At 40.2% G+C, this 20,904-nt stretch overlaps 1 protein-coding gene across 10 annotated transcripts in view; it reads right to left on the bottom strand.

The window, feature by feature from the left end:
- Positions 1–19,717, bottom strand: part of Enah (ENAH actin regulator) — a 104,780-nt gene extending 85,063 nt beyond the window's left edge. For 2 of the 10 annotated variants that reach the window (XM_051186469.1, XM_051186467.1), the window contains exon 1: positions 14,703–14,844. In XM_051186469.1, the coding sequence (XP_051042426.1) occupies positions 14,703–14,767 (65 nt within the window). In that variant the 5' untranslated portion in view covers positions 14,768–14,844. Of the gene's footprint in view, positions 1–1,666; positions 1,806–14,702; positions 14,852–19,247; positions 19,310–19,570 lie in introns of those variants that run through there. The other 8 variants (XM_051186462.1, XM_051186461.1, XM_051186466.1 and 5 more) reach the window with 8 other exon arrangements.
- Between the last annotated feature and the right edge of the window lie 1,187 nt (positions 19,718–20,904).

Raw genomic sequence — 20,904 nt, forward strand, 5'->3', positions numbered from 1 at the left:
GAAAGCTACCCAGTTATCCAGGTAAATAAATGTCATGTGAAACCATACCAATCTCTCCCCATCAGTCAACTTATCAAAATGCTTGAGGCTCACTCTTACCAGAAAGGCACTTAATGTGCCCGAGAAATGTCTCAACAGAGCAAGACCTGCATCATAACAAAACTTAAACAGTTTAAAGAGCTGAGTCTGGTAAGCTATGCCTTCCTTCTCAGGAATCTGACCATAACCAGTTAGAACCTAAGCATAATTTAGGATAAAAGCTCAGCAGAACCCATAGTTAATGACTCTTCCATTTAAAGTTCAACATCCAAACATTCTCTGCAGCTGCAGGTTGTGAAGCTGTGGTGTGGACACTCTTGTGTGTTGTGAAGCTGTGTATTTGCCTGCCGGAATAAAAACTGGCACAACACTTTTAGAAAGCATTTTGGCAATATGATTCAAGAGCTTTTAAAACTGTTTCTATTTCTTCAGGGATCTATTACTATTTCTGGAATTTTATCTTAAGGACACAGCCTACAATTAGAAGAAAAAAAAAAACTTTGGGTTTAAAAGGGCATTATTCCTTATACAAAATAAATTTCAACTATGTAAATAGACAGCGGGAAAGGTAAATTACAGTGAAATATTCATGTAATAAAATTCTGAGTTTCTTAAAAACATTAAAAATGGAAAATACACCAAGCTAACAATGCAAAATGCATGCAGCATAATCACCTGGACATAAACTGCAATGTAAAAGCTGTCTTTAAGCAGATCTCTGTGAGTTCCAGGCCAGCCTAGTATATAAAGTGAGTTCCAGAACAGCCAGGGCTACACAGAGAAACCCTGACTAAAAAACAAACAACAAAAAAGTTGTCTTTAAAACATGGTGCAACGGCAAGAAACATGAAGAGGAAATTATGGAGTAAATCTGCTGAGCAACACAAGACAATGTATAAATCCAGAAAATCAAGATTCTGGGTTTAAGGGAGGAAAGTCTAGCAGCTGAGAAAGCAGGGTGGGGCTCAAAGAGGGAAAAGTCAAGTCCTTAAGGTATAGACACAGAAGCAGGGCCTGGTGGGTCATGCCTATAATGCCAGCAGTCAAGAGGCTGCTGTATAAGGACTGCAAATTCAAGGGCAGACTGTGCTACACAAAGGAACCTTGTCTCATGGGGTAGAGGGGGAGAGCAGAAATAGAAATATAGTGTCCACATTAAACAAAGCAGGAGGAAAGCAGAATCTACAAAAGTCCACTTTCATCTTGTAAGCACCGCCTTAGTAATGTTTCCCTTCTTTTACCCAGGCCCAATGCTCTATTCTCTAGATTTGCAATAGCACAGTTACTATCGGTCACCCAGAGCCAAAATTCAGAAAATACTAGACCAAGTAGATGACCCAATGATAACTGGCTGTAAGCTTTGGACAGCATTGTACTAGAATTCATAACACCTGTAAGGTTGAGACAGGAGGTCTATGAGGTCAAACATAGTATGGGCTACAGAGTGTTTTAGGTTGGTCTAGATTATGAGACCCTGGCTTTAAACACCAAAATTTGTACAAATATCTACAAAAAAATATACTAAATATGTCAGTGATTTACAAAGTAAATAGCAAAGTGCAGTGAATATTGACTTGAAAAAGCTACATAAAGCAATTAAAAATACATTTTTTATCATTGCTCTTACCAAACATAGCATGAAGTAATTCCAAAAGAGGGCAACATAACACAGTGGTTGAGCATAGTCAAGAGTCCGACTGCTGGCGCTGGAAGCCTGGCTCCACCAACCGCTAATTTTATATCACTCTATGCCTCAGTCTTTTGATCTGGAACAGAAGTATGTACCTTAGAGGGCAAACTTTATATTATGTTTTATGTGCAATATTCAAAAAGATTAACATTGCACCGGGTGGTTTTGGTGCACACCTTTAATCCCAGCCCTTGGGAGGCAGAGGCAGGCGGATCTCTGTGAGTTCAGAGGCCAGCCTGGTCTACACTGTGAGTTCTAGGACAGCCAGAACTGTAGGGGAAACCCTGTTATTACTGTTATCTATCACCCATTTTGTCACTGTATTTTCATTTCTCCTACTGGAAAATAAATCATTATATTCCATATAAGACTGTATAAAAGTTCAAGATTCCTGTTTTAAAAATCATTTACAATTAAAAGCATCTTAAGATACTTTCCTTACTTTCCAAAAGTAAATTTCAAAACACGTTGTACTATGATAAAATTTTGATGTTCAAAATATTTAACTTGAATTCTCAAGCAAAAAATACACTCTGGAAGTTGGTGCTATCTCTTCAGCAACAAAACCAAAATACACTGTTCTAACCTGAAACAACTTGGAAACAGATCTATAAACTCTCCCAGCACAAGCATTTTAGTGTTTTCTATGTGCAGAGAAACTCTACAAACCTTAAATAGAACCAATTATGAATAGCAACAAAAATCTTTAAATGTCCGTTTTAAAATAAAAACTTACAAAATAGTCCCAAACCATTTACAAAGTGAGCCTGTGGTGAAAAGGGGCAGAGAATACCAATTTACTACGCCCAATGCTGACTGACAATGCTAGTTACATAGCAACAAGATTCTGCAATCTGAAAACAGTACAAGACTCCCTTTCTTGATTTGCCAAGCCACAATTAACTCCACCAAGGTAACAAAGTATCGTGTGTGTGTGTGTGTGTGTGTGTGTGTGTGTGTGTGTGTGTGTGTATACTTGCATGTCTTACCAACATACATCTAATTATATAAATAACTTGTAAAACTACAAAATGGTAAATCCAAATTCTAAATTACTTAAACTTCCAAGTATTATTATATCTTCATTCTCAATGTCTGTTTTGTTTCTCTTAGCAAAAAAATGAGCAAAAGCTCATTTTGGGGCCATACCGTATTTGAAAACATTTATAAGGTAGTTCTGGTTTTGTTTTGTTTTAATCGTGTGTACATGGATATTTTTGCTTGCATATATATCCATGCACCAAGTGTGGTACAGTGCCCACTGAGGATAAACAAGGGAGTCAGATTCTCTGGAACTGGAATTACAAATGATTGTCAACTGCCTTTGAGTACTAGGTTACCTGGCTCTCCTCTGCAAGAGCAACAAGTACACTAGCTGCTAAGACATCTCTCCAGGCCCATATAGTTTTAAAGTAACAGGTAATAGTGCTCATGTGTGCACAGACACCTTCTGTTTCATAACTTAATATCAATAGACACCTTCAGCTGCTCAAAAGACTGTAAAAACTACAGACATTTTAAATCTTAGAATCTGAACGAACTCTATGGATTGTGCATATAGGTAACTGGTATCACTTCACAAAACTTTTTCAAGTAAAACTCTACTTCACCTAAGAAACAAAAATTAAAAACTGCAGTTAAATACCTCCACCATTATGAAGTACCTCTATTTATCATAACAGATTTAACACACACACACACACACACACACACACACACACACAGTTTAAAAGTGTTTTCCAAACCTTTAAATGATAAAAAAAAACTTTTAAATTCATATAACAGTTAATCTACTTATAACAATGTGTTGACTGAGAAAATTATTTAGGAGCACTTTGAATTGACACGCTGCTTCAAAGAGCCACTAAAATAATTTTCTATATTAACCCCTGCAAGCTCTAAATTTCAAGGTACTGATCTAGCAGAAAAGTTCCAAATCATTTTAAAGAGACTTCAAGGGGAAAAAAATGTAAGCTTGGAAATAAGACAAAGCTGGGTTTCAAACAAGGTTCTACCACTACATACTCCAACACAAGGGCATCCTATATACTATGAATGATGAAAGGAATTAGAAGAAATAATTTATAGGAAGTACATGGCACCATCCATCTCTTAAAAACTTTATACAGTCTTGCCCATCTGCCATCTTTCCTACTGCTTCCTTCACAAGCTCCACCTTGCATTCAGACAGCACCGGGTAGAACCTTAAGTATAAAAACATCAAATCTGAAAGAGAAGTAAATAGCACTGAAAGGTATAATTTAGTAAGAGGCCGTATGTTTAACAGGAAGGACTTAGATTTGAAGCTCAGTTACCATTTACCAAAGGTATGACTTCAGCCAAGTCACCTCACCATCTAAGCCTCAGTTTCCCCGCCGTAAAAGAACAGGAAGAACATCTGCGAGGTTGCCAGCCTTTCAGTGCTCATCAACTACCAGGTCTATAGATATATTCATAGAGTATTTGTAGAATAGAAAAATTCATCTTTCAGGGGCTGAAGGGAATAGCTCAGTATGAATAAGTGCTTGCTGACAAAGTTTGAAACTTAAATTGAGATGCAGAGTGCTAGCCAGGAAGCCAAACTGGTGAGCACTAGGTTCCAATAAGAGCTTGTCTCAATACATAAAGTGGAAAGACATCAAGGAAGATGCCTGCTGTTCATCCCTAGCCCCCCACACATGCATTCAAACACACCACACACATACACAGACAAACAAAAAAAAAGGTGTTGTCTTAGGAAGAGTAGTAGTGCATGACTGCAGTCTCAGGTGGGAGGCTGAAGCAGAAGCAGCATAGATTCAAGGCTAGCTTGGTGATACAGCCTGTCAGAAAGCAGGGGAGGATACACACCAAGGCCCTACCTCAAAACAAGATTCATTTTTAAATGTTAAATATTTGCACTAAACAATGAAACACACATTCTTTTGAAGAGCTTTATTTTTTGCATTTCACTAATACTAAAATTCAAGAGCATGTTTTTCTTTTGTTTCCTTCAGATAACTCCTAACAAACTAATAGGCTTCCGTCAACCAGTAATTTTGCTTCTTTCAGAGGTCTCATGTAGCCTAGATGGTGGGTGGGTGTGCGCGCGCGCGTGTGCGCTCTGAAACTGGGGGAAAAGCACTAAATCTCATTTTGAAGACCTGGGAATTAACTTCAGTGTAACTTGTTAAAAAGAAGATAAATTTCACCCCCTGTATAATCTTATCACTCTTTTTGTTTTTCTTGGCTTGTTTGTTCCTTTGGTTTTGTTTTGTTTTGGGGGGGGGGGTATTTAAAGTAGGATTGACTCATTATTTAGCTCAAGCTGGCCTCAAACTAGTTAAAACTCCTCCTGCCCCATCCTCTCCAGTGCTGCAATTACAGGTCTAAGTCAACACATCCAGCAGGCTTTTCACTCTTGTTGAAAATAGACTGAACTGTGTACCTGAGAGTTTATTTTTGGACTCTCTTCTATTCACTGGGATATTTTGATCACTACAACATTTTAGGAAGATTTTTTAAAAATATGTGGGGAGGGGTGGAGAGGGTGCATGTGTGAGCATAAAAATATACACGAAGGAGTCAATTTCTCTTCTACCATGTGGGCCCTAAGGATTGAACTCAGGTCATCAGTCTTGGGAGCAAGTGTACTGACCAGTGAAGCCAGCCATCCCACCAGCCCTTTCTAGTAAGTTTTGGAACTGGACATATAGATAGACCTTCTAATTCTGCTTTTTAAGTTTATTTTTGGTCCCTTGAAATTCCACTATCAATTTTGACAGGACGGCAGTGTTCATATCTATCATTTGGGGTACCAACGTCCTCTTAACTGTATTTTTAATTTATGTAGATCTTTGTTTCATCCAGAAAATTCTCATTTTGAAGATACAAACTTTAACTCCTTGATTAAATTTACTCCTTAGCATTTCATTCCTTTAGATACTAATGTGAATGAAACCACTTTTTTTAATTTCTCTTTTTCAATGGTTCATTACTGGTGTATAGAAACAAAACTGCTTTTTGTGTAATCTCAGATCCTCCAACTCTGAATTTATCAGAGATATTAGCTTTTTTCTGACCCTTTGCATGTATTTCTTTAAAAACATATATACAAGTTTCCTTCTATATCTGTCATGAAGCAACCTGAATTCCCAAAGTGAGCAATGAATGAGATAAAAGTTGTCATAAATATCCAAATGAGAAACTCAGGCTAGGACTTAGGAAATATCTTAGAGTAAGACCTTATTTATAAGCAGGGTCACTAAAGAAGGGACACAATGTTAGGCCTTTAATCCTGTATGGCTGGAATTCTTAGAAAAGGAAAACTTATCACTGGGCTTGGTATCAAGCACTAGTATTTGAGAAGCTAAAGTACTTGGGCTGCATACATATAGTGAGGCCCTGACTCAAACAAATGGGGGTGTCATATTAATAGAGGCAGAATTGTATGACCAGAGAAGCAGAAAGTAAAGGTTTTTATCTACAAGCAAGAATTGGAGCAAAGACCAGAAACTAGAAAACGCAAAGAACACAGGAATCCTATCTGACTTCCTAACATACTAGGCTATCCACAAATTTCAGACTCAAGATTTAAAATCAACTTGCTGCTTTTTCTAACACCCTCTGGTGCTGGGGTTAAACCCAGGTTTCACACACGTGAAACATACATTTTATTACTGAGCAACATCAACTCTTGTGTGTTCCTAGCCAGCCTGGCTCCCTCTCTTCCTTCCTTCCTTCCTTCCTTCCTTACACACACACACACACACACACACACACACACACACACACACACACACGGGAATTCTAAAATTCTAAATACAGAAATCTTCTAAACTTAGTATGGTCTCAAAAATATGGCAATTAATTATTAATCCTAATTTATGTAGAAAAGAAATTGAAATTTGGGATAGGCAAGGTCTCAAAGGCAATGTTCTTTAATTTTTTTAAAGCTTGTTTGTGTGAGTACCCACCAGAACACTCTTATGTAGGAAGGTCAGAGATAATGTGTAGCTCTTTTCTTTTATCACATGTGTTCTGAGGTTTGAACCTAGCTCATCAGATTTGACAGCAACCACCTTTACATACTGAGCCAACTTGCTGTCCTTCACAGACACAATTCTTTCTGTTAAACTTGAATACCTGCCTCCAAAAATGGAAAACTTCCAATTTAGAAGAATATATAATGTTAAAAGATGGCATTCAAAAGCAATTCTCTTAAAGCAGAACAAAATGCACTTTATTGAGGCAATACAAAATAAGAGTGGCAAGGGATCTACTACTGCACAGCAGGTTGAACCTTGTCAATAATACCATATATTCAAAACAGTCAACTTCAAATATGCCATCACAAAAATACATCAAGGGGAAAGCTAACTGGTTTTATTTAATCATTCCATATCATACACAATATGTATGAAACATCCTACTGTACTCTAAAAATGTAACTATGATTTGACAATTAATACCAAGGACATGCTAAGCAAGGTACTGGGTTCAATCCAGCTCCAAAACTCAAAACTTTTAAATGAAAACTCAGTAACGTTGACAAACTATAACTAAGAGGTATAAATACTATAGGAAGTTTACATATCATGTGTGACTGGCACTACTTAGAAAGAAATCAACCACAAATATGTAAAACAGTCCCTACCCTCATGATATCAAGGATTTTTCTTTACTGCTCTTGAAAACAGATAAATACATCTCTCCCTACTAAGCCAAGTACAAGGGAATGGGTGATTTCCATGCTGTCTTTATAAGTCACTTTGGGACTACTCTATTAACTCTGGAATCACAGAGTGGAAGCAATCATGTAGGACTTGGGCCATGATAACAAAAAGCTAGTTTTTAATTCTAAGAAACACAGAAGATAAGGAGGGCTGATAAGGATGAGGCTGAGCTAATAAAATCTAAATCAGAAAGATCTGACTACTGTAGAGATGACAGACTAGATAGGAATAATACACCAATACAGTAAATGACTCAGAGCAATGTATCTATGAAAATGTAAGAGAAGACAAAACAGATAAAGGGATCTTAGCAAAGAGGTTCTGTAGACTCCCAGAACTTGCCCGGGAGGCAAAAGAAATCCTAAAAGAATAACCACTAAAGAAAAATTCATAAAAACAAAATCGACCCCTTTAAATATACCTCCCAAGGCAACACAGCCTCTGAAAGTGTCCACCACTTCCCCTCTGCAGTCAATCTCTCCATCAGTTATTCCAATTCCAAGCCACACAATGCAAACATCTACAGATTGAAAGTGCAAACCCTTCAAAAACACAACCCTTTATGAAGTCGATGAAAACTGTTTCTAATTAATGCAATGCTCCTGACAAAAATGAAACTAAGGATAGTGACTGAGAAGAGGCATGCGGGGTCTTAAAGTTCACTCTATATATCCCTGCATAGCTGACAGCCTCAGCTATTTATCACCTATCATTTCAGCAGTGAACTTTATTATACCTTAAGTTTCTCAACCTTCCTAATGCCGCAACCCTTTCATACAGCTCCATGTGCTGTGATGACCCCCAATTATAAAATTATTTCACTACTTCCTAACTATAACTTCGCTGCTACTGTAAATCGTAATTTAACTATCTGATATGTGAAACCCCTCAAGGGGGTCACAGTCCACAGTTTGAAAATCACTGCCTTCAGGGGTTTGAATAGGAACAAAGAAAAAACAGTTCTATTTTCTGCAAGACTTACCCAGTTGAATTTAAGGTATGGAGATCCTATGACCTACATGCATGGTAAAGATAAGGTGGGTACCAGAAATGACAAGAGGCCTGGGTCCTCAGAAGTCAGGGAGAACTCCAGTGTGTGCTAAGTGAGGGCACTCTACCTCTAGACTTCAAATTATATGAGATAAATTTTTTTCTTTCTCTTTTTTTATTTGCTTGTTTGGGCTTTTGTTTTCTTTTGAACAGACAAGGCTGGCTAGGAAGCCACTATAGAACCCAGGCCTTGAACTTAACATCTTCCTGTCTTAGCCTCTCAAGTATGTCAAAGAACAATCTCTTAATGTTTAATTAGCACTTTAGGTTACATGACATGCTTGGTGACAACTACAAAGACCTGATTATGACAAGGTGAAAAGAAGATAATCTTAAAAAAAAAAAAATGCAAAATAAAGCCCTTAGGAAAACAATTACATCTTAAGTATTTTAGCAAAAATGGGTTTATCATATTAGAAAAGTTCACTACAGCATGAAAACTTTGGTTTGTTGATACCTTGCAATTTTGTCAGAAAATTATGAAACGAATATTAAAGCAACCAACACTTGATTCATTATCCTTGCATTCTAACAATGTAACATAAGTGCAACCATAATATCAAAGTTTTCATAATTTTGTTCCATTTTTTAAGATTAAGTGAAAATAAATCCATTTCTCTCCATCATTGCAATGCACTGTTATCTATGAAACATTCTAGGCTAATTCATTCTACATAGTCTTGTTCTTACACCAATTATTTGAAGAAATTATAGACCCTTTGTACGTGAAATAGCAAGATAAAACTATTCACCAAACATCAAATTACCAATCAGTGGAAGTTAACAATTACAGAGAAACCTAAGAACTTACTAGTAAAAACCAAGGCTCTCAGCAAGAAAAACAGCTGAAAACTGGATAGATAACCGTGAGAAAAACTTAGCTGTCCCTGCCTCTTTTTCACCACCCACAAAAGTGGGACAATAGTCCCTTAGCTTTTAGCTGTGCAAGCAACATCTACTGAATTCACACAGTAAGTTTTCAGGTGGTAGGTACTCCATAATGTTTTGAACTCTTAAAACTCTTTAAAAAGTGAGAATATAAATGCTAACAATGGAATTAATTAGCAATTTTTTTTCTAAACACAAGATTTATGATTGAAAATAATAAATACAAAAAATTATATAAAATTAAACAAGATACATGCTGATCCTAGCAGCCTGAAGGCCAAGGGAGAAAGATCGCAACTTGAGCTTCATCAGCCTAAGACTGTCACACAAAAAGTCACCTGGGCCTGAAAACACACTCCTGCAATCACAGCCTTGGGGAAACTGAGATAGGAAGACCCCACATTTGAGGCAAACCTAGCTTAAAGTTCCATACCAGCCTTGCACTTTACAGCAAGGCCTCTCTCAAAAAGAAAAAAAAAATAATAATAATAACTTTTTACATGCTATGTGTAACTTAAAAAACATTAAGTATGTAGCTGTACTTTCTAAAGATGACAGAAAATCTAAATGAAAGGCAGAATTATAAATAAAGGCTCACTATGCTCCCCAACCACATTAATCCATTGGTGTCAGTAATTCTAACTAAAATCAGAACATATTTGGGGGTCAGGGGGTTACTTCATTTTTACTAGTTTTGACAAAATTACTCTGAAGTTAATTTGAAAACAGAAGAAAAGCAAATCAAAACTTGAAAATTAAAGAACATCTTCCCTTTCTCTGATTAAAAAAGGTACTGGGAAGTTGGAATGGCTCAACAGTAGACCACGGCAGAGTACCTGACACATGCCTGAATCACTGCTACTACAAACAAAAGGGCAAGGAGTTAGGGGGACATTGAATTCAGAAACAGAATTGAGTACTTATGGAAATTCAGTAAAAATGAATATGGTCTTTCAAGTCTAAAGGATGGGTTATTCAATAAATGCTATTTAGCTGACTACATAGTTCATAGTTCACTTACTCCAAAATCAATTCCTGATGTTTAAATTAAACACCAATGAAACTATAAAACAGAAGAAATTATAGGCAACTCTAAATCTACTTTTAGGTTACAGAAAGCATGGTAACAGAGAGAGAGAGACTACAAAGATGGACTGCTGATGAATTTGATAGAAAAACTTCAAATCTTCTGAGACCAAGCAAAATTAAAAGGAGACAAATTTAGAAGACACCCATAGCAGATTTTACATGATGCCCCCTGAATGATTAATACCTCATGATCTGTAGTCTCCTTCCATACTGATATACTCACTCTAGGCTTGAAAACATGAGGCCAAGTAAATAAAAACAAGGAGATACAGGAGAGGCTGGATATGTATGCATTAAAAGGATATTGTTTTACTATTTCAGAGATGCCAACTTAACACAGCCTAGTCACCTGAGAGGCCTGTGTAAGGTTATCTGGACTGTTAACTGAAGGCAGCCAGCCCAGCCCACTATGGGTGTCATCATTCCCTGGGCAAGCAAGACAACAGGAAGCATTTCTTTGTGGTTCTTGTGAGCTCCTGAGTTCCCTCAATGATGAACTGTAACCCTTTCCTCCCATTAACTATTTTGGGGCATAGTGTGTAACACAGCAACAGAGATGAAGCTAGAAGACTAGCTAAATGAAATATAACACAGCAGACTTAGTAAGACCAAACCTTACTACTCAGAAAACCAATAAACCTTATACTAGATTTTGAGGTGGTCTGTTAAAAATAATAGTTAAGAAGTACAATAGACATGCACTATAAAAGACCGGTATCCTTAAAATATATGAATCATCAAAAAAACTAATACTGTTGAGGAAATAGTCAAGAACAGATATAGATACTCAAAGTTGAGGAAATAGCCCATGAACAGATACTCAAAGACAGATACCTAGCCTAAGCACATTAAGAGATATTCAATCCTACTAGTGTGTACACACTAATACTTTTCCCTATCAGACTGTCAGACTGACAAAGATTAAAAAGACTGATTACAATGAGCTGGCCAGATATGGGGGGGAAAAGGAACTCTAATAACGTACATAATGTGTATCAAAACCTGGTAATTCAAGGGAGGTGATGGAGGCAGACACTTTTAATCCCAGCACTCAAGAGGCAGAGGCAGACAGATCTCTCTGAACTGGGTACCAGCATAGTCTACAGAGTGAGTTTCAGGACAGTCCGAGCTGCAAAGAGAAACCCTGTCTGGAAAAGACTAAAAAGAATGACTGATCAGTCTTTAAAAGGCCTGCTATATAAGTATAAAGGCCTGAATTTGGATCCCCAGTCCCACTTAAAAGCCAACTAACTGCACTTTACTGCTGGGAAAACAGAGACAAGTGTATTCCTGAAGCATATTACCTAGCCAGCCTATCCAAACAGATGAATTCCTGGTTCAGTGAAAGGTCCTGTCTTTAAAAAAAAAAAAAAAAAAAAAAAAAAAACTTTAGAATGGAAGACACCAGAAGCTGACCTCTGACCTACACATGTAAATATACACTGGCGTACAGACACAAGTCACAAGTACATCACACATAAATACACAAATCTACTTAGTTTGGATCTGAGTGTTTAACATCTTTACACTTTAAAAAATATGTGCCATTTTTATAATGGAAGGGAAAAAGCAATTTTCACTAGATGTTTATTTGAACAATAGTAACTTGTTCACTTGCTAAAATACAATTACTAAGTAAATTATAAAGAACTTTTTTAAATGAACATTAACCCCTCATTCAAGAGAGATAGAGGCAGGCAGAGCTCTAAGTTTGAGACTAGCCTCTTCTGTACATCTAGTTCCAGGAAAACAGGGATGCACAGAGAAAAACCTACCTTAAAAAACAAAAACAGGATTGCAGATCAAAACAAACACCTAACCAATACAGAGTAACTATAACCTTAACAGGAAGAGCCAGCCCTTCACTGAACTATAAATCCAGCATTTGGACTCCCTTGAGAATTGACCTAAAGACTATTCATTTTACTTATGTTCTGGAGTTCTTTTTCTAAAGCCTCTCCCCTATCAAATTGATATGACAGAGATACCAAAGAGAACAGAAAATAAAGACCTTCTGAAGAACAGTAAAGGGTACTTATTTTGAATTCATGCCATCATTATTACCAAGATCAGGTATTCCTGCGGGCCTTTTCCACTGGAAAAGTACTCAGTTCATTTAAAAATGTCACCACAGCTATCTTGTTCCCCAAAGACAAAACTCTCGCTGGTATCTGAGATCACTGTAAACAGACTCAAGGAAAACAGCACTCAGACTAAACAGTTTTCTAAAGAGACTATAGATGTGCTCTATCACATTTTATGGGTAGCTTTTAGTCAATATTTATTATTTTTAAAGACTTAGTTGTTTTTTTTTTGTTTGTTTTTTTTTAGTTTATTTTTGGGGTGGGGGTCAGAGCACAGCCTGCAGAAGCTGCTCTTCCCTTCCACCATGAGGGTCCAGGATCAAACACAGGCTGGGTGGCAGGCACCTTCAGACCTGCAGAGCCATCTGGACTGCCTGCCATTTTATATGTAACCAGGGAACTAACTGTTAGCAGTAACAGATACCCTCTAACTTGCCCAGGGTTCTCAAAGACACCACTGTCAAGGATTCAATATAAGCACTCACATAGCTGGCTCCGCAGAGAAGACAACAGTGTTATGTCTCCTGTCTCACTCAGTTAAGTAAACATGGAGATGTCAATGTTAATTCAAAGGAACAAAAGTATCAGGGGTAAATGTAAGAAAAAGATGAGATTCTCTTTTGGTATTGTCTATTCTAGTTAAAAATAAGTAAACATACACAATCCAAGGCCTGGGGGTAGACATTGGCCTATAACTCAAGACACTACAAAATTTACACAAGGTTATACCAATTCAACATTTTCACTGGGTCAAAAAGAAGGCAGTGAACCAGGCGGTCAGTGGTGGCTCACACCTTTAATCACTTGGGAGGCAGAGGCAGGTGGATCTCTGTGAATTCCAGGACAGCCAAAGTGAAACCCTATCTCGAAAACCACCCTCCCCACAAAAAAGACACAACCACACTCATAACATATACCAAACTTCCCATTCGTCTCTCACTCCTAGCAACCACCAACATATTAATACAATCACTGAGTATGTGGTCTTTTGGATCTAGCCTCCCTCTCTTAGCATATTTCCATCCATATAGTCCAACGTATCAACACTCCATTTTTGTTTGTTTTTTTGAGACAGGGTTTCTCTTTGTAGCCCTAGCTGGCCTGGAACTCCATTCTACAGACCAGGGTGGCCTTGAACTCAAAAGAGGTTAAGTCTGCCTCTGCTTCCTGAGTACTGGGATCAAAGGCAAGTGTCACCACCTCGGACCTTTTCAAATTCTTAACATAAAAGATGTTAGACTTTCCTAGAAACAGAATTTATTCTTCTCATCAAGCCCATTTTGTGTGCCAAGTGTTATGCCGGAGCCTTATTTAATTTTCCCAACAACTCTGAAAAGCACAAATTATTTCAATTTTACAGAAGAAATTCAAATCTAAATAAAATAAAAACTTCAAACATCTTAAAGATCAGTTAGTAAATGTCAAAACTAGACTGCGAATCCAGAGTTGAATTCAAAGTCTGTATTCTTTACTCTATTCCATGCCATTTTACACCATATCATTTACTTAACACTTAGATACACAGTCTCACATCAAAAGGACTCAAATCCTAATATGGAAACTTCCCAATGTAAACACATTTCTAAAAATCATAAATGACTTAGGTATATTAGCTCCCCATACATACTTTTCTTTAAAGAATTATTTTTGTTACATTATCTATGATTAGTACAAACGTTACAGATTACCTTTTCCCAACAACATGCAAGCATGTTCTGCTACACAGACTGAATTGTGCCCTCCCAGTTTATACTGTTGATACCCTGACCCAGCATGTAACTACATTTGGAGACAGGGCCTTTAGAAGGTAAGTACAGTTAAATGAAGCCAGTGAAACTGATGGCTTTGTAAGAAAGAAAAATCTCTAGCCATCCCTCCTAACCCCACTCCCACCCCATCAAGTGCCAAAAAAGAGCCCTCATCACACCCCAATGACCCTAAACTTCCACTCTCCAGCTTCGAGAAAACAGTCTTCTGTCATGTATATCATTGACTACCAAACCGGAATCTCAAGCACCAAAAAGGATAAAAGCAATTAGTGCTGTGGACACAAGCTAAATCTGCTCAAGTCTCTGATCAGACACTAAAAAGCAGGCTATTCTTCTGTTAACAGAAATACGGTTCAAAGGGCTCTGTGGGTAGACAAACCTGAATCGGAGGCTCTGGCTACTTCTGAGCTTTGGTAATGAGTAAGAAACAAATTCTACATCCATCTTGTAGTAGTGATGCTGGTTTTTGTTTAAGTAATACTAGTACTTATGTCTGCAAATACTATACCACATCCTACCAGAGCTGTACCCAGTACAATTCTAGAATGTTACAAGCACTCCAAAACTGTGACTATTACTGTTAGAACAGAAGATTCTAAAGGAATGCCAGTCAAACACATTCAGATATAGACAGTATTTGCCAAGTATTTTACTGGTAACACAGATATGAAAATATAGAACCATGACTTGGAAGTAGAGTATTAGATCCTTTAGAGGCAAAAAAGAAGAAAAAAAAATTACTTCTCAAAGGTATCTATCACAGGGAAGACTCTTGGCTCTTCGTGTTTTTCCATAAAGCAAAATTCTCAAACTTATATTTGGAGAGGCATCTCCTGTGGTACCTCAACTCAGATCATTAAGTTTTACTTCCCCTAAATTCTACCCATTAATTTCAAAGATGGTATAGAGGGGGGAGAAAGGAAACAGGGTTTAAGTATCTATCTACTAGCCCACAACCACATAAAATCGACACTCCTTTTTCCAAACACTTCCTTACTCTCACAATAAAGACTGGATATTTTGAAAGTTATACAATAATCACTGATCTGAAGTTGTATGTAGGGTAAAATATGAAAACAATGTATTTTCCTCTTTACTGTCCAAAATGTACCTGCCTAGTTATTTTGCTTATTCCAAATAGATTAGTAAGATACCCAAAAACCTGAATACTATGTAAAGTTAAGTAAATTGTATCTACTTATCTACATTTATATTCAATGTTTATTCACTTAATACCTATAATATTAACATTCAAAAATAGGATGTGGCTCCTATTTCTAAAATAAGTATCTGTGGAAGAGACACATACTCAACAGCTGCAGGCATTAAGAAGACCTATGGCTGGGGAGACTATTTTCATCCTTCCATGGATATATAACTTGAAACTACAATCCTGTAAAATAATAGGACTATCTTTTTACCAAGAGGCTCAATTAACAAGACAGTTCAGACAACCTGAATTTTCTGTACCTTGATTGTACTTTTCACAAATGTATATTAATCATTACAGTGAATTAAGGTAACATAACCACAAAAAGTTTCGAAGACCAAACATACCCACAAGAAGAAAGCTGGAAAAAAGTTCCCTCACCTAACCAATACAGCGGGGCATTAAACAGTTTGATAAGTAGCATTCCTGTAACCACCCTCTGGACCCATATCTCAAGCAAATATTACTAATGAATACATGGCATTCTTCCTCACCAATCCCAGAGATGCATCAATGCCCTTATCTGCATTTTAGCCACTACCTACTGGACCACATTAGCAAAATGTAACCTCCTGACATCCTTAAATAAGGCAAATGGTGAAGCAAATTTTTGTGCAACTAGTCTAAAAGTAAGATTTTTAACCTCAAAACAAGGGAAGCTCACACAGTACACATCTTAAAATGCTTGTCTAGCTTGTAGCAAGCTCTGGACATAATTCCATACACAGCATAAAGCTGTGCATGTCATCACATGGGAAAATCAGAACTAAAGTTATCATCCCTCAGTTACACATTTGAGTCTGAGGCCAGCACAGAATACCCAAGATCCTGTCTCAAAAAGCAAACAAATAAACTACGTGCAACTACATACATACATGCTGATATTTACCACTGATTTGTATAAGTGATATGTAAGTGGATGTGTGTGTGTGTGTGTGTGTGTGTGTGTGTGCCAGCCAGTCAGGGTATATGTTTTAGCTCAAGGTCACCCAGTAAGTAGCTTTGGTCAAATCCTCACAACCCCATTATGTTTTTTTACAAGAGAAAGTCTGAGTATCTACTGTTACAGTAGCCTGGGCCATACAATATGACACGTAAAGGTCAATCCAAAACTTTCTGAACTCTTCCTAGAGATCAGACGATAAGGATTTAAGTATGTTAACTCTTAACAGGCTCTTTTTTCTGAAAAAAAAAAAAAAAGAAAAGAAAAAAAAAGGAAAATTTTTGAGTGATCAACCGTGTTTAAAAGATAAATCCCAAACATGTACTTCTCAACTGAAAAAAAAAAAAAATCTTATACTTTTGAAACATTACACAAATGAAAAAACAGAACCAAAAATTCAACAGGCTACTATATGTACAAGCTTGGTATTTTGGGGTTTGTGGCTCTTTATCCCTCAATTCCTTCCACTGTCCTGTGCAAATACTAAATCATTTTTTTACTGCCCACCTCTAATCAAAATTTAATAAATCTATATACAGCATTTAAATGTGGAGTGTGACTTATGACTTTCAGGAATGTAAAGTATTTAGCTCGCTTCTGTATAAGGTTACACTATGTGACAATAACATGCTGCTCCTAAAATTAAAATATCAGAGAGATCTTGCCACAAATAACACTATAAGAAACTTATTTCCTTCAGAGTTCCGATCAACTTAAATAGAAAATTCCTACTCCATATTCCTTCCTATTTCTGGATGGTCTTTGAACACCAAAACTATCCTTCATATAACTTTTTTAAAAATCCATTAAAAGGTTAACATTTAGTTCCTACAGCATCTGAGATTAAACAAAGACTAGCCAAAGTCCTTTCTTAAGCACTAAAATATCCCCACAGCTGTTTCCAACACTGGAGTCTTTACCTCACACCAAGGCATCCCACCCTCAGAGCTATCCAAGTAACTGGTCACACACAAGCCAAACAAGCCTTTCAAAGTGAAAACTAGCTGATCCTCTTTTCTGCTCTTAAATTATGCAAATTCAGCCTACAAAGACTTACTGTAGACAGCTCAAACTCCTTAGACCTGGGAGGATGTTCCCTGTTTATGCTACTGGAAGGGTGAGTTCTCTACCTCTGTAACTAGTAAGAAACACAGGAAGAAAACAGCTTAAAAATGTTAACATTTTACTGGAAACTAGAACTTGTAAGTCCAGATATAATCTACCAGAGACAGACAATATATGGTATTTAAGTTTTACAAAATACTTCAAACTTTAACATACCTGTACATAACCTTTCAGACAACTTTGATCGAATGTTAAAATGCCTTATTTTAAACTTTTAATGCTAAGAAAAGTATTCCAAGTCTGAAAAAATTACTAACTTGTTCTATAAGACCTCTGTATCATTAAGTCATTGAAGTAGCAATCAACAGTACATAACATTACATGACAGAACTGTCGTGTATTTTGTTAACAGTTCCTGAATTTTCAAGGCCACTAGAAACTTGAGAAAAATGCACAAAAATATAACTGAAGTTTTTCACCCTGCATTTTATAAAGATAAATCTTGATTTCTGGTTTGAAGGTCATAATCACTTTTTAAACATTTGAAATAGCTTGTGTGAAGTCACTAAGGAAAAAAGGGTCAGTAAGCATTAATCAAAAATCTAAGACTAACATAAATAAAGATCTGACACTTGGAATCGGAAAAATTCATAGTAAGCTTAAGTGAACACAACACACAAAAAAAGTGAAACGGGTCTGTGTTCAACCCTGATTGGGGGCGGGGGGGGGGGGGGGGGAGTTAATAAAAACTAAAGTTTAAAACGGAACTTAAAATGGGGGGGGGGGGGAATTCCAGTGACATAACATTTTCATGCCAAAGAGAAGAAATTTGTAATTGTATCATTCAAATCTCACTGCCTTACATTATAAAGGTCTTGGCAACTGTTGGCCATTAATCTTTAACACAAAGGACATTCTAATCCAAAGGAGCTGAAAGACTGTCTCGGGAGAAAGAAATGGAGTCATTTACTTCACCCACAATTGTTTAACCTAAAAGATGTCCTTTAAGGATGATAACGCAAAATGGATCAGCCTTCAGTCTACCAGGTCCCGTTTCTCACTAAGTCTTGCACCAATCCAAAACCAGGAGGTAATGGACACAAAACAAGCTTAGGAAAGGCTGGGGGGGGGGGGGGGCGGCCCTCCAATGGATGACACACCACATTATGGTTTATTCTCCTACACAACTGGAGAAACAAAAAAACAAAAAAGAAAGATATCACACCATATGTTTCATCGTATTAATCAAAAAACATTTCACGACGGTACATCCAATTCTTTCCTTGGGGGCTGAAAAAAAAAAGTGTTGTACTGATCACAGAGGAAAGGGGAAGGCGGCTGCTCCTGCTGCAATGCAACACAGCCTGCTGCTGCTACAGAACCGGAGAGAAAGGCTTTCCAAACAAAACCCTCCCCCGCTCCGGCTTACAAACCTCAAACAACTTATCCCAGCCTTGACTGTCCCCCGCCAGTGGAAACCTAGTAAATCCTCTCCCTTCCCCCACCATTGGGAAATTTCACCTTTCTCGGCTCCTCCGCTTACCCCTATCAGAAGCACTTTATTCTCCGCAGAGATCTCAGACCTTCCAAACTTTCCTCCCCCACCCCCACCCACCTTCCCACCCACCCCCCCTTTTTTTTTTTAATTAAACACTAGAGCTTTGTACTAAAAGTGCAGGGAATTTTTACATCTACACGGAAAATACCTGTTTCTCGGCAACAAGCACGCTACGATTCTCGAGCCCCTCCCCATCTCCTGGGTTTCGCTAGCCGGGGCTGGGGAGGGAGGGAGCGAGGGAGCAGGCACACCACATTGAGGAAGGAAAACCCGGGCTGGAAGAAGAGCATCTGGGGGAGACCCCCTCCCCCAAATTAGAGCCTGGGCAGGGGGAGGGGGCGGGGGGAGGAGAAGCCGGGAGGGACAAAAGGGAGCGGGGAAGAGCCGGCGCCGCGGGCCAGGGGCAGGCGGGTCCGCGCAGAGCGCTCGCGGCGCCGCGGCACAATGGCCGGCGGCCCGCGCGCCCCTCACCTCATGGTGCCGGCGGCGCCGAGGCTTCCCCGGCGCGGGAGACGCCGAGCAGAGGGTCTCTCCTCGGGCGGGGAGGCGGACGCCGCGGGGACGCGCGAGCAGAGGCGGCTCCGGCTTCGGCGGCCGGGCTACACCATCTCCGCGCGCAGAGGCGAGGCGCCGGCCCGCCGAGCGCGAGCGAGCACGGGCTGAGGAGGGGGCGCGGGGGCCGAGGCGCCGACGGGGGTCCCCGGCGGCCGCCGCCTCCTCCGCCTGCGTCGCCGCCTCCTCGCCGCCGAGCCTCGTCCTTCGCCTCAGACGGGAGCCGCCGGGGCCGCGCGCCCGTCCGTCCGTCCGTCCGTCCGCCGCTCCGCAGGCCGCTCCGAGCGCGCCGCCGCCACCGCCGCCGAGGCCGCGAGGAACCGGCAGCTGCTGCAGCCGCGGGAGGAGAGCCGGGCTCGCCGCGGGGCGCCGGGGGCGGGGCGGCGGAGGAGCACGCAGGCGCCGCCCTCCTCCCGCCGCCCCCGCCGCTCCCGCGTCGCCCGCTCCCCTCCCCCTCCCTCCCGGGGCGAGGGGCAGTGCGCGCGAGGGGGCGGCGGCAGGGGCGGCGGCGGCGGCTGGGGCGGCCGCCCTTTGTTGCCGCCCACCCCGCTCCGCGCCCCCCGCGGCCGGAGGGGGGCTCGGCGCCCGCTCTGCCCTTGACCTCGCTCTCTTTCCGCGGCCCTCCGCTGCCCAGAGGCCGAGGCGAGCAGCGGACCGCGGGGGGGCGTGACTAGCCAGCCGGGCGCGATCGCGGAGGGGACTCGGGCGCGCGGGCAGGCATCCCGCAGTCGTCTCTGCGCGCCCCCGCTGCGGCGCGACTCCCCCTCCTTCCCCCGATGAGGGGCGGGGTGGAAGGGAGTCCCGAACACGCAAAGCGTGGTCATCGTCGCCCCCCCCGCCGGGTCCCCCAGGACCCCCGAGCGTGCGGGACCTGGGGACCCGGGAACCCGGCCGACGCGCGCACGGCACGCGGGTGACCGCACACACTCGCGGAGCTAACTAACGCACCGGCGCCGGGAAACGCGGTAGCCCGAGGCACGCGGAACCCCGTGCAGCCGCGAGACACGCAGCCCGTGGAACCCTTTCTGTCGTCACCAGCTGAAAGGGAATCCCGGCCGGGGGCGGGGAGGGATGGGAACTGAGGATAATTTTAAATGTTCTGTCTTTCACCTAGCCTGGAGCTCACCTCCTTGAAAAGGTAGATGGAAAAATACTAACGCGGCGAATGTATTATAGTCACATGGTACAGGGGGAGACTGAGAAGCCCGGATTTGCAAAAGGGGGTGCGGGTGTTAATATTAAAAAAAAAATCC

This window comes from Phodopus roborovskii, unplaced genomic scaffold (genome assembly GCF_943737965.1).
Source record: "Phodopus roborovskii unplaced genomic scaffold, PHOROB, whole genome shotgun sequence".
NCBI classification, from domain to species: domain Eukaryota; kingdom Metazoa; phylum Chordata; class Mammalia; order Rodentia; family Cricetidae; genus Phodopus; species Phodopus roborovskii.